General features: G+C 52.9%; 1 protein-coding gene across 4 annotated transcripts in view; it reads right to left on the bottom strand.

Moving 5' to 3' along the window:
* Positions 1-3,708: 3,708 nt before the first annotated feature.
* Positions 3,709-14,205, bottom strand: part of SLC8A1 (solute carrier family 8 member A1) — a 122,655-nt gene continuing 112,158 nt past the window's right edge. For 2 of the 4 annotated variants that reach the window (XM_041477012.1, XM_041477013.1), the window contains 5 exons: positions 13,685-13,753; positions 12,748-12,878; positions 12,036-12,135; positions 8,237-8,512; positions 3,709-6,206 (listed from right to left, as the gene is read on the bottom strand). In XM_041477012.1, coding sequence (XP_041332946.1) covers positions 5,830-6,206; positions 8,237-8,512; positions 12,036-12,135; positions 12,748-12,878; positions 13,685-13,753 — 953 coding nt within the window. In that variant the 3' untranslated portion in view covers positions 3,709-5,829. The remainder of the gene's footprint in view (positions 6,207-8,236; positions 8,513-12,035; positions 12,136-12,747; positions 12,879-13,684; positions 13,754-14,205) is intronic. The other 2 variants (XM_041477014.1, XM_041477016.1) reach the window with 1 other exon arrangement.

Raw genomic sequence — 14,205 nt, 5'->3', positions numbered from 1 at the left:
TGTGGAAGTTTGCCTGCTCCTTGGTTTGTGGGGGCTCAGGTCCATGACGTGGGGTGGTTCATCTTTGCCTTGGGACACAAAGAGCAAGGCTGAGCTAACAAGTGCTGCTGTTCAGTGCAGTGAGAAAGGAAATCTGTCCCACACAGGAAACCCCCAGCTGTGGGGCACGAGGGAGGGACAGAGGATGTTCCTCTGCAGGGAGCTTGGGAGAAGATGGAACGTGAAGAGGCTTCACAGGGGAGGCAAGCACAGAGCAAGCTGCAGGCTGGATTGTCACTGAGTGTAGATTTTGGGACCTTGAGATGGCTCGAGGCAGAATGTGGAGGACCCTGGCATCAGGTGGGGTCACTAATGGTGGGTCACTAATGGTCCTTCCCATTGCCACCTGAACTGGGCTGGGGCTGTGTACTGGAGGGGCAGAAAGCTTTTCTGGTGCAGAGCACCTGGCCAAGAGCTGTTTTGACTCAAAGAGATAAAAACACTGTCTGGGGTTGGTGCCCATGGACAGCCAAAGGAGCTGGGGGCTGTGCTGAGTCTGTGCAGAAGTCCAGGTGCATGCCCGTGCCCGTGGCAGCCAGGGCAGGGGACATGCTGTGGCAGTGCTTGAACGAGGTTTGCAGGTCTGGCTGGGAGCCCTTGGCACTTGTCCCTTCCCCATGCCCTGGGTGCTGGGCATCCCACTGGCACACCCAGCTCCAGCAGTGCTCCACAGCACCTGCTGTGGCAACCCTGGGTGCCCCAGTGCCCTCTGCCACACTTGTGGTGAGGGCAGCCCCAAGCTGGCATTCCCTTTGGGAAAGGGGAGGGAGCCAAGGGAGGGTGCAGAGCCTGCAGGAGAGGGTGGTGAACCACCCTGGGGGCACTGAGTGCCAGGGGCAGGACTGGCCGTTCTCGAGATGCTCCAGAGGGAGAGCAAGGCCCTGTGGAGACTCCTTGGATGCTCTGAGGAGCATCCCACTGGCAGAAAATCCTGCTGGTAGCAGCAAGCTCCTGCCTGTCTTTGCTGATAACAGCTCCTACTTGGCCAGGCAGGCCCCTTTCCCTTGCAGTGTCCCTTCCCTCCGTGTGAGGGGTGCTGCTGGCTGGCAAGAGGTCCTTGGCACCTCCAGTTCCAACAGCAGAAAGGCTCAAGTCCTTAAAAGGTGAGGAATCTCACTGTATTTATTGTCCCTTTTTGCAAGAATACGGACGCCTCTGGATGCTTTCCTGTGCAAGTCAATTTTTTACAGGATAAACAAGCTTTTCCACAGCTGTGCTGAGCACATGTACAGGCATCAGTAGTTGGTCATTGCATGCTCAGAGAGGCCAGAGAGGTTCCTGGTGCTCTGCAAACACATTTCTCCAGGTGGGCTTGGGCGCCAAAGCTTACAGAAAATAATGCAAGGCTTTGTCCTGGAATTACACCGTCCAGCATTAAGTTTTCCTCACTTTCTGGCTATGCTCAGCTCTGTCCCTCCAGGAATGTAGTTGAACTTCCTCCTGAGTTATGTATATGGCCACCAGCGCTGACGATTCTTACCCGAGAATTTAAAAATAGCTGTAACAATAACACAGGGGCTCTGCTTCCCCAGTCCCTGCCCGCAGCAGAAATAGTGCAGCGAGTTCACAGCCAGGCTCATGACCACGGCGGGCTCCAGGCCTCCCTTCTCCCCTCTGTCCTTCCAGGGAGCAGGGATGAAGATGCACAAGCGAGCCTTGCGATCGCCCCTCGCCCCAGAGGCACCGCAGGCTGCCTGCACGGGGTGACACAGGGACAGGAGCCTTGTTGGCTGGAGATGAGGGGTTCACAGCTTGGGATTGAGCAGTTCCTGTGCTGCCCTGGCACAGCCGGGGTGGGCTCAGCCACGAGGCACTGCAGATCTGCGGCTCTTTCCTGTTTTCTTGCGCCTTCTCCGAGTGTCCAGGCTGTGACTGGGATTTGCCTCCACGCCCGCTGAGCCCTGAAGAGCTGGCAGGATGGTTTGTCCAAGATGGTTGGGGCTGTCACTAGTGTGTTCCTTCTGCTTGTCCCCATGTGCTTAGCAGTGGCCTGTGGAGTTATTTGGGTGTCTGCTGTCTCTGAATGTCCTTTGGACATGTGCTGCATCCTTTTCCATGGAAAGGTTTGCCTTTGGCTGGTGGGGTGATGAGAGGGGGTGAGAGCAAATGGGGCAGGGAAATGGATGGAGGCCAAGGGCTTGAACTGCTGCTTCTGGCAACATCCATAAGCCCAGGCCTTTATCAGAGGTGCTCCATGCTCTCCCCGTGCAGGCAAGGGTGGGGAGGCTGGACAAGGAAGAGATGGGAGAGTTCTGGATCAGACAGGGGATCCAGAACTGTGACAAGGCGTGACTGTGCCAGGGATGGGCTTCCTCCTGCTGCCTTCCAGCACTGCCAGCCAGTGTCTTCTTGGGGAGGGCAGTTCTCTTCTGCCTTTGGAGTGTGGTTTGAAGAGGAGACTGTGCAGAAGAGCAGGCCTGGCACCCTTGGGAACACCGCTTCCCCTGGCTGCTCCCCCGTGACCCCTCCACCAGCACACATCACACTGTGCACAGCCTTGTTGAAGATGCCCAAAAGCACACAGCTGGCAGAGAGAAACTGCGTGAACATGGCTGGTGTTCAGCCTGTGATTTAGGCCTTGTCCTAAGCAAGCACTGCTCCATCATTCCCTTTGGAAAGCTCTGTGAGCAGAAGAGTTATTTGCTGTCTGCTAACCTGAGTGGCCACACGAGTCCCATTTGACTTGTTAAGTACTTCAGCAAAGGCAATTCATTCTGAAGAAGCAAATGATGAGGGGCAAACACCCACATCACCTTTTGGCAGATGCAGTTACTGGGTCAGAAGAGCTGCTTTGCTTTCACAATCCAGTGCCTGGGAGAAGCACATGGACATTGCTGGCCGTGCTCTCTGCTGGGGAGTGTTGAAGGCAGTGCTTGCCTGGGGCCCATCTCCAGGGCTGCTGTTTGAGCTCAGCTGTCAGAGCAGGACCTCCCAAGCATTGCAGGGAGGGTTTATCTGGGGACAGCTCAACAGATGCTGGATGAAACACAGGGAGGAGCAATATCTCTGGGCATGGAGAGACTTTTCTCCTCCTCAGTGCTGGCCGAGGCACGGATGGGTCTGAAATGGCCCACGGCACCTGGACTGGGGCGAGGGCAGGCACCTCTTGAGAGCAGCCCAGCCTTGTGGGGTGCCTCAGATCTGCTTTGGCACCCATGGACCCTGCCCTGCTAATGCACCTCTTGCATTCTCCCTCAGTTAGCTCATGGCTTAACCCAGCACAGGGCGCTGTGAGGCTGCAGTGAGAGCAGGAGCAGTTCTATAGAGGACACAAGAAGAAAGAGCTGCTTGGTACCTTGGGGGCACACCCACGTCTCTCCCCAAGCCTAGGGCAAGCCAGCACTGGCCAGGGATGCAGCACAGAGGCAGCTCCTGGCTTGAGGAGAGTGGGTTGCCCTGAAGCTTTGTCCCTGGGTGGTTTCCTGCATCCCCCTGAGAGTGGAGCAGGCTGTGAGCCCCAGACACCGAGCCTGAGGCACCATGGAGATGGAGAGGGAGGAAGGGCATGGGATGGGGCAGGGGCAGCTGTGCCAAGGCACCACTGCCCCTGCCAGAGGCAGAAACACGGTGAATGCAAACCAATGAGTCAAGGAGAGATGGCCACAAAGGGGAAAGAGCTGGAGGGGAGAGAAGGGTTTTCCATAGAGAATATGCAGGAGCAGTACTGGATCCATCAGGAATCATTACAAACTTTATTTCTCTGTGCATTGTGTACCATTGATAAGGATCATCACAATTAGTGGACTCACTGCCTATAGTGGTGGGCAATACACACAAAGAAAAAAATGAAGCCAAACAGATGAAAATGAAATCATTGTACATAAAGGTAATCATAAACCCGAACAACCTGCACCTGTGTTTGATTTTTTCCCCCAAAACAATGAGAAACAAAAAAGAAAAACCCCAAAACAAATCAAAAGTGAAAAAGGCTCGAGAAGAAAAAAAAAAAACCCACAACTTCATATTCCTAGAGAAAACCTTACAGCAGGTTAATTAAAATTTCCACAGATAGTTCAAGATGAGTACAAATACCCCCAGCCAGCTGGTTATGGTACAAGCATCAGACATGGTTTTTAGCTGAGTGGGAAGAGCTCACCATGGACATGCAGGCTGGGAGTTGGCCTGGCTGGAATGTCAGGAAGCCTGGCAAAGGGCACCAGGTCAGGAGACTTCTCTCAACACCAGTGCCCAGTGTCTGCCCCGTGCTGCGCCCTGGGGAGCTCTACACCCACATTTCCCTGGCTCAGCTCTCTATCCAGCCTGCACTCCTGGCACCAGGGGAGTGATGCTGAGTCACACCTCCCTGTCTCATCCGGTCCAGTGACTTTGGATTTGGAGAGTACAAAACACGACCTTTTCCTGGGGGATGCGTCCCGCTTCTGCTCAGTGGAGTGGGAGATCTCGTACGGCCCTTCAGCCCTGCCTCCAAATGGCTGTGGGGAAGGACCAGCTCTGGGGACTGGTCCTGATGGCTTAACACTCAGAAACAGGGGCTGTCACTACACCTCTGGGGGTACAGGGAATAGCAGGGGGCCAAGGGCTTTGAGGCAGCCACCAACTCGAAAGGCAGAAGCATGTGAGGTGCTGGGAGTCAGCCACGCTTGTTCCCCTCAGACTGCTCACCCCACTCCCTGGGACCTCGTGTAACACCTCCTGTGGGCAGAGAGGCCTTCACACTGGCTTCAGCACATCAGAGGACCCCATCCACACAGCTGGACAGAGCCTGAAGTCTCTGGGGTGTGGGTTTTCCTCCCCTGAAAACCTACAACTGCATGGCTGTTATTGCTTCTCATGAACCCATGCCACAAGCAGTAAGTGGGGACAGCTTTCCATCCTTTCCACCCCCGCTAAGAGGAAACAAATAAACAAACGAGCAAAACCCTACTAACTAAAAATAAATAAAACCCAGTGAAAAGAAAACACTTGTAATCTGCAATGCTCAACCCACATGGTTGGAAGGACTATCGCTATAGGATGCTATATACAGATAGATTTCATTTCATTCATGCAAATGTTACAAGTACCACGACAGCATGCCCGAGGAGGCGGAGGAGTGGGAGGAAGGCTCCCGCCGCTCCGCGCAGCCTCGGCTTGGGACACGGGACACGAGGCTGCAGCTGCGCACCCCCAAAGCATGGACAGGGAAAGGTGAGGGGCATGTGGGTGGGAAATGCTAGTTGTACACACGCCAAAACGAAACAAAAAAACCAACCCCAAATCAATGACGAAAACGGTTTGTGTTCTATCCTTAGAAAGCTCCCAGTTTCCCCTTGTCTTCAGTTCGGTCTCTCGCTCCTCTCCAACAGGGCCAGAGGGCCTGTTCCCGAGTGGTGAAGGCAGCTGGATGGCGGTGGGAGATCAGAACCCTTGCTTTCCTCTCCTTCCCTTGCCCACTGCTCTGTTTCTCACCAGCTACTCTGGCCTTCCTCACACCGGCGCACCCTGGTCTCCTTCTCATCCGTCTTCCCGGGGGCCAGCGGTGGGAGTCAGCGATGGGAAGGGGCTCGGTGGCCATCGGCCGCTCCTGTTGGTCGAGTTGCAGAAAGGGCCCTGCCCCTGGCTTCTGGCTGGGGCCGCTGCCTGGGGAGGGGTCCTGCTGGCTTTGGGGTCCTGCCTAGTTCAAAGGATGCTCCAAAGCCGCTTTCCATCCAGCAGGTGTGTGAACATGGCAAATCTCTTTTATTCTTTCTCTGTTCATTATACACAGCTTTATATCTATATCTATACCTATATATCACTCTATATAGATATATATAGATATACACATATTTACTATCTCTGATTGTCCCTTTAGAAGCCCTTTATGTGGCAGTAGGCTTCCAGAGATGAGAAGAATATGTACAAGAGCCAGAGGAGGATAAAGAGTGAGGATGTGAGCAGCTTGGAAGTCCGCGGCCCGCCCAGCTCACCTCCAATCTCGGGTCTCCGCCGGTAGAGCAGCACTCCCACACTGATAAAAGCAAAAATGGTGAAGAGGGTGACGGAGAAGGCCAGTGTGCCAGGGGAGACTTGGAAGGCTTGTCCGTGTGCTGCGTGGTAGATGGCTGCGATGGACCAGGCCACCCCAATGCCCAGGAAAACGTTCACAGCGTTGCTCCCGGTGACGTTCCCGATGGAGGCGTCCGCGTACTGGTCCTGCGTTGCTGCTACTTTGCTGGCAAATGTGTCTGCAAAGGAAAGAGGGGGAGAAACCCTCAGGAAACACCCAGGAAAAGAGGGCAGCTTGGGGACCAATGTCAATGGCAACACCTGGGGAAAGAAAATAATGCGTAAGGGGATAGGGTACAGCCCCTTCTAATGGAAATTCCAGGGAACCGGGGGACCACCTGGTTCTCCTTGGACCATCAGGGTCTGGAAATGCACAGGGGGGAATCTCAATGGTCAGAAATACAGGGCTTCCCCCAGTATGGCCTCTAGCACCCTTTGCCTCCTTGAAGTCCAGTGCCTCGTGCAGGCCCCGACACCTTGGTAAACCAGGTCATCCTCCATTCCTTGGGAAGAAAAACCGTGGGGGTGGGTGCATGCTTGCCCAGGTGCTCTGCCAGCTTTAATACCAGTGATAAAACTTGGCTGGCCATATTAATGGAAAACCTTGTTTTAGGCAGACCAGCATGACACTGCTCTGCACCAGAGGGAAGCGCTGATTTTACATCCAAACCCACTCTGGATCTGCAGGAGGAAGGAAGAGCAGGAGGGATTAGCCCGTGGGTTGGTTCAGGTGAGCGCACTCAGCTGACAATGAGAAGATGAGTCCTGAACATATCTGCACTCCCAGATCCCCTTGGGTACAGGCAGCCCGGTGTGGCTCAGGAAAAGAAAACAACAAGGTCATATTTCACGTTTTTATATTCTACAGAATTTCCTTTCCATTCCTCCCCAACGTGCCCTAAGGTGAGATGGCAAAGTGCAGCCTGGCACCCAGTTCCCTGGAACATGAGGGGATGGGCACATAGAAGCACAGCAAGAGGGTCCATTTGCAGCAAAGAAATCAAAAGTCTGCTTTATTTATAAAAAAAGCTGCCATGGAACTGCACCTAAGTGAAGGAAAAGACCTTGATCATGGTGCAGTAATAGAGTTGTGGGACAGTGCTGATGCCTCCATGGCTCTGCAGCTGCCACTGGGGGAGAAGGGATGAGAAACAACCACATGCACTTCTGCAAGTTTGAGCAGTGCTTTCAATGCAGGGAAGGTCCCTGTCAGTGCTGATTTCTCTGCACCCTCCTCTGGTGCCTGCCCATCTCCTGGAAAGCAGGTGTGAAGGAGCCCAGGCAGCACCCAGCTAGCACAGCACGGCCTGGGAGCCCACCAAAACAAGAGTAGCCCGATGTATGCTAAAAAGGAACTTCTCAAATGCCACCTTATGCCAGAAAAAGCAGGAGGGAAGATTTTCACATGTCAAACATGTGAAGAAGCTCTGCAAACCTTCTGCTAAAGCCTCTACTGCCAGAGGTCTAAAAAATGCTCCTTATTCTGTTCCTTGCCCCAGATCTGTTCTTTTTTAGTTCCGCTGCTTCTTCTCCTTGCCTTTGCTAGCATTAGGACAATTTCAGGATCTTTGAGCATCTGGGTGCTGATAATTGGAAGTTTGAAGTGGTGAGGGAAGGTGTGACTGATGCAAGGGATGGTTGAGGTGGGTCAGAGCCCCTTGTCCAGAAATGTGCCCAGCACAGCCCATGGGAGAAGGTGAGTGAAAGGCACGGGATCTCTTACACAAGCTGACATGGGAATCCCCAGAGCTTCACAAGCTGCATTTCAAGCAGCTCCCCCAGCTCAGCAACCCCACTGTGATCCATCTGAACCTCATCTCACACAAACATGTCCATGCTGGAAAGTGTGCTCTGAGTACGGATTCACACTTAATTCACCCAGGAGCAAGGCGAAAGCAGCAGATGCTTAAAATGCAGGACTGCCAGTGCAGGCAGAAGACCAATTCCGACTCTGAAAGTGGATACCACGGAGGCTGCCCACAGAAATAGATACTTCACAGTCTTTGCAGTGGGATGGGCCTTGAAATAATTCCCATGGGACTGAATCCACATCCTGGTTCTATCCTTCAGCCCAGCTGAGACTGAAAAACAATTTCCATCTATATCTCAAACCTGTGCTTTGGGATCCTGCAGAGCACAGCCCTGCCCAGCCTCAGCCCCAGCCTGGGTGGAGATGGACCTTCACAAGAAGCCCTGTGGTTGTGCTTACCTGGCACCGATGTCCCCAGGGCGACAAACACGACGGCAGTGACGGAGTCCTTTAGGCCAATGGTGCAGCCAAAGTGGGATGCCAGGTCGCCAATGAAAGCTGTCAGGAGGCCAATCATGAGGATGGAGACAACGAAGCAAGCCCAGCCATTCCAGTAGTCTGTTGGGGGCACGAAGGCAAAAAGGACCTTCCAGAAGACGGTCAGAAAGTGCATCACGTAGTCGAAGCAGGAGGGCAACTTCTCCTCCCCACATTCATCGTCATCGTCATCTTCCCCTGCAGAAAACCAGCAGTGGCTGATCAGATTTGTTCATCCTGGGGGAGGTTGGGCAAAGATCCCGTGCAAACTGCAGTCCTCAAAACACTGTGTCTCATTATTTGGGCCCTGGAAGGCCTTGACTTCCAAACATCTTATTTTCTGAGAAATCATCAGAGTAGCTCGATGGCCTTTCCTTGCCCCTTTCCACAGCACAGAGACACACCCCAGAGGCAATGGTTTAAAAAACCAACCTGCCCTTCAGAAAATGCAGAGCCTCATGCCAGCACCTCTGCCTGAGTTTAACCATCAGATGCTTTCTGGGACTCAGCTCCTGCTCAAGAGCTCTTCTCTCAGAAGTGGGAAAAAACCAACCTCATGCTGGCTGGAGCTGACTGGGGCAGGCAAACCCACCGAGAGCAAGGCCTGCCTTGTGGAGACTCCCACAGGGAAGCCCCTTCTGAGCTGCTCTGAGCTGCTTCCCACAAGTGCCTGCAGTTGCTTCCAGCTCTCTGGAAAGGCAGCTGGCTTTGATGGCTGCTGAGCTGCTCTGGTGCTTCATCTTTACTTCATCAGGATCAAGTAATGGATTTTTGCCTGCCCTAAAGCCTCCCTGCTCAATCACTGCTGGCTGTCCTTCCCTGCTGCATTTCCCTGCCCTTTCACATGCTTCCCTGTAAGCTCTGGTTGCCCGTTCCTTGATGTCAGTGGGAACTCCCTTCCCTGCTCCAGGCATTGGCACCTCACCTGTCTCTGCAAAAGCACTTGGCATCCAGCCTACAGGGAGTCCCCACGGTGTGGGGGTGACCCCACCAGGGAGCCCACTGGGGCTGGTGGCCCCTTGCCTGACTCCTGCAGCTCCGAGGAGCTGTCTGGAGAGCCTGTGGCCAGCCTGTGCCTCGGGCAAACCACATGGCAACGGTGGGGCTTCCCCAGCCTGGCACAGTGCACAACAGCACTGTTGGGGCATAGTCAAAAACTCCTCCTGCTCACACTGGAACCACTCCCAGACTTGAAGGGGAGGTGACACTTTTCCAACTAAGCCAGTGGGAGCTTTCCTGCTGCTCTTAAACAACAAAGATGAGTTTCTAAGTCAAGAATGTTCGGGATTCCAAGGCTAAGTCATGCTAAAGTCATCTCTTGCATTTTGTCTGGTGATTTTCCATGTCTTTGATGCTTTTTGTTTTCCTCCCAAGGATGTGGCCCACCAGGTCTCCCTGCATGGCTGCTGAAAGAAGCTCCTTAGCAAAGGGAAGATGCAAGCTTTGGAGCTTCAAGTTCACTATGGCAGAAACAGCAGCTAATCAGTGTTATTATTTTGGCAGATATAAATAACTATTCCTCTGCATTGTTGTGAAGATAAGGAACAGTTTTACAGCCTGGAAAGCCTGTGTTGGCCTGTGTTTTCCCTCAATGTGCAAAGGCTGCTAATGGCAGGATACACCATGCTGTGCTCATGCTGTAATTCTGCAGTAGGTATTTCAATCCTCTGCCAAGCTCAGGGTGGCATCAGGACTGCTATGGACGTGAATCTTTACAGAGATGATGAAACAGACTGAAAAATGAACATGAATGCCACTGTCATAGCACTCATCCAGATCTGCCTATCATTTTGTCAAGCAGCCATGATGTCTCTCTTTTGAAGAGCTGGCCAGATCTTGTGGAGGTGACTTGAAACACAGAGTGGCCTTGGATGGTGACCCAGAAGTGCATTCAGAAACAGGCCTGCAAGCCCCAGAACGTTTCTGCTGTGGAAGAAACTTTACAGCTTTTGGGAGCAGACTAAAGGAGCTGAGTGACAGGCTCTGGACAGCCCAGAATAGCACAGCACAGTGTGGCACAGCCTTGTCTGCACCTGCACTGCCCTTCCACAGACCTCACCTTCTGCTACTCCCTCCCTCTGCAAACACTGCCCTGAGTCATCATTGGGTGGGAAATGTGGGTTTAATGTTTCTTTTCTCAGCTGGGATGGTACATTTTGAAGTGGTGATGAGGGACTTTCACCTGGTATCCAGGGTGAGCTGCGGGGGGAAAAACTCAAACCCAACCTCCAGTGTTTAAGGCATTTTAACTTATCTGGCACAAAGCTTGAGGAACTAAAGCCTGGGTACCTCCAGAGCTCAGAGACAAACTACTACTGAGATCCACAACTGCAAGGGACAGCTCATGTCCACCAAAATACATCCCATTTATTAAATTTCTTGTTAATCATCTGTTAGCTCTGATCATGGCTGTATATTCAAGACATGGGGGCAACAGGGTTTCCACATAACTGCAGTCTTTACGTGTGTCACAGAAATGGGATCCAACCATCAGTGACTATCTTTCCTTTAACACGGGATGCAATTACATAATTGGTTCTGGCATAGATTAGTTTAGACATATTAGCTACAAAACCTGCAGCAAGGATTGTCTTGCATGATAAGTTCATGCTGAATCCAAAATAATGGGAGGCTCTTGCCTGGAGGCTCTGGGCAGAACTGTGCTACAAGAGGAGGGATCAGAATCTGAGGAGAAAGCTGCAGCACAGCATCCTGCCCTTGTTTTCCAGAGGCAGAGGGTAAATGGTACTGCCATCATTTTTAATTACCTGGTGATGGGCAGAGGTTACCTTGCATAGCAGAGTTAGAGGTGGGAAGCTGAGCACTCCCCCATGCATTTCAGTGCACAATTAGCCAGATGAGAGGTAATTGCCTTCCCCAGGGATTTAATTTAAGCTGGTTGATTTTGCCCTAATGTGTGCACAAACATCCCAGGCTGGGCTGTGAGGTTGTAACATCCAGCCAGTAAGTAATAGTGTTTCCAGCTGTTAAAACAACATCTGGAGGTGACCTTCTTCCTTCCTTCTTCCACATATATGGGAATGATAATATATCCTGTACTGGTAAACATGGCACTGGCACCTGCGAGAATGGCACAGCAAGGCATTTGAGGGAAAGGCAATTCTCCAAGGGAGGGAAGACAAGATCACACAGGATCTGGTTCAACCAGAGATATGACGTGCTGCTGCAGCTATTGGGCTGCTGAGCCATAATCCTCCAGCCACAGCTGGCTGGGGCAGCACGAGTTCCAGAAAGCAGGGCAAGGGAAAATTTTGTCAAGGGAAAATTTTGGCTCAGAGAGAGTGACTGCCTTCACGGTTTGCACCCTCACTATTGCGTTGTCCTCACCACAGAGGTACAGGGAGAACCAGGGAAGGGGAGCACTGTTGCTTCACACCAGCCTTATTTATGCCACTCTGAATTTCCACACTGTGTTCTCCTCCCAGATCTCTCCCACTGAACTGACTTTTCCCCCTCTGCCGTCTGCTACCAGCCAAGGTGTTGCTCTGCTACAGACACACTTCACGCAGAAGGTTTCCTACACATGAGACAAGGTGCCCTCACAAAAGGCTTTAATCAGCTGCCTTATTTATGCAGACACTGTAAATAACTCTGCCACCTGCTTTGCCTCCTGCTGCTCCACTACAGTCTGTGTTACTGACGCAGCCGAGCCGAGCGCGAGGGTGATCGTAATTCACCTGGAGCTGTGGCCCAAACTCACCCGCGCTGACAGTAATGGCCTCAATAAACTGCTCCCTCCAGCTGTTTGTGCCAACCACCAGGGCCAGGTTCGTCTTCTTAATGAGCTTGTCCACCGTGTTCTGTGGATGGAGACGCAGAGCAGAGAATTAGGGGCTGGAGATTGGAGATACTGGGCTAAAACCAGTGCTACTGCTTATGGGCATGTGTTTATGGAACAAGCTCAGCAGATTTTAAGCTCGAGACCCAAATGTAAGTACTTGCAATTCCTTTTGCTGCTGCTAAAAAAGACCTTTGGAAACCTGCTCACGGGTAGGAGTTTGAACCATCTCAGAGCCACAGTAAGGGTGGCCTGTTATATTTTTATACTACAGAAAAATGGAAAAGATCATGAAATGGCCAGTTTTCAGCTCTTGGCTTGGCACATGCATTCACAGCAGCTGAGCTGCACAACCATTACTTGCATTTGGGGTTATCAGCCCTTTGCACTGGGAGTGCCAGGCTTGGGGCTCACTCAAGGCTGCCTTTAAGCAGGAGCAGTGTGTGGAACTCACTGTGAGAACAGGGGCATGTTTTAAAGCAACCTGCAGCATCTGGGACCCCAGCTCCTGTTTCCTGCGTGATTCCATGCACTGCCTCGCTTTGCTCCAATACCATCAACATGTGTCTCCCAGTGCTGTGCCAACCCAAAAGGAGGGGGGAAGAAGAACAGGGATACGGGATGTGAACAGTACCTTGAACTCATAGGATTCCTCAATGATGATCTCAAGTTTGGTGTGCTCCCCCAGGACTGGGCGCCCCATCTCTGCGATCCGACGCTCTTCCTCCTCCTTGCTGGTCAGTGGCTGCTTTTCCTCATTCTCCTCTGCAAAGCAAAGAGCCCATGGGTGATCCAGGCCCAGCTGGTCACTCTGGATCTGGCCTCCTGTCAGAGGGGGAGGTCAGGAGGCCTCCGGGTGGGAGCGTGAGCGACAGAACAGTGGAGAAGGAGTTCATGGAGCAACAGACAGGATAGTTTTATGAAATGCTACCAAGAAGTCTGCAACTTATCCAATCTCAGAGGAGTCCTGCTCATCCTGAGCCTGGAGAATAGCTTATGGCTTGGCAATTGCTGCCTCTCCCACTGGGCTGCTGGGAAGGGGAAAGATCAGCACTAAGTCTGCTCCATTCCCCAGCACTCCAGGTCAGCACTGAGTATAGTCAGGGCAATTCCAGCCTGTTACAGTAAGAGAGCTCTGTCAGCAGCCCCTGGGCTGAGACACAGATGAAATCTTGGCTCTGCCTCCTTCTGAGCAGGGCTTTGCCTTGGAGAGGGGTCTGGCAGCCAACGCCTGCTGTGATGGTGCGGCTGGAGGGAAGAGCACAGATGTAAGAAGGCCACAGGCCAATGCCTGGCTCCAAACCCTAAAAGAGGAGGCAGCAGAGAGACTACAAGATCAGTGAAGCAGGTCTGCACCTCCACTGTCATCTGTGCGACCGCTGGGGTATGGGGACTGCAGGCAGCACGCCCTTTGTCACCGTCCCTTGTGCAGACCCCACTGAACTGCCTTCCAGTCCACTGAGGGATGGGCAGAGGAACATCAGGGCTAAAAAGGACTGGAGTTAATCTGTCAGTAGGCAAACAGCCCAGTCAGTCCACGTGAGACTGACATGGTGCCACACCACAGGTACCTTGGATGGAGACCACGGTGCAAGGAAGAGGATGATCTCTAGGCTGGACCTTCCTGAAGACAGGCTTGCCTATTAAAGTGATCAGCAGGAGATCAGCGGGGGGGCTGCACACACCCTACAAGCTGTCCCCGTGCAGTTAGTAAACTCCATTCTTACGTCACACGGGGTTAGTGCTGCTCCCTTGCTGGATGCCCCTTGTCTGCTCAGGCGGCACGGAGTTGAGGGAAAGCCCTTCTCCTCCTGCAGGCCAAAGAGACCCGCCTTGGAGCCAGAGCCTCCTAAATCTGAATTGTGTTTCCAGGGCTCCTGAGGGGCAATGTGTGGGACCCAGGACCTTCTCATCCTGTGTTGTTGAGCTGAAGGAGAGAAGCTTCGCTGGCTCATGCCAGGGGAGCCAGCTCTGCTGCTGGGAAGGGCAGGGGCTGCTCATCTGAAGCAGCCATGGGGTCCTGCACCTCCGGCAGCGCCCGGGCACCTGGCTCAGGCCTGGGGAGTGAGGGAAGAGCCCTGTGCGCAGGGAA

This window comes from Pyrgilauda ruficollis, unplaced genomic scaffold (assembly GCF_017590135.1).
Source record: "Pyrgilauda ruficollis isolate IOZ18807 unplaced genomic scaffold, ASM1759013v1 scaffold4, whole genome shotgun sequence".
Classification (NCBI taxonomy): Eukaryota; Metazoa; Chordata; class Aves; order Passeriformes; family Passeridae; genus Pyrgilauda; species Pyrgilauda ruficollis.
Note: the sequence above shows the minus strand (reverse complement) of the source record. Positions and strands in the feature narration are given on the sequence as shown.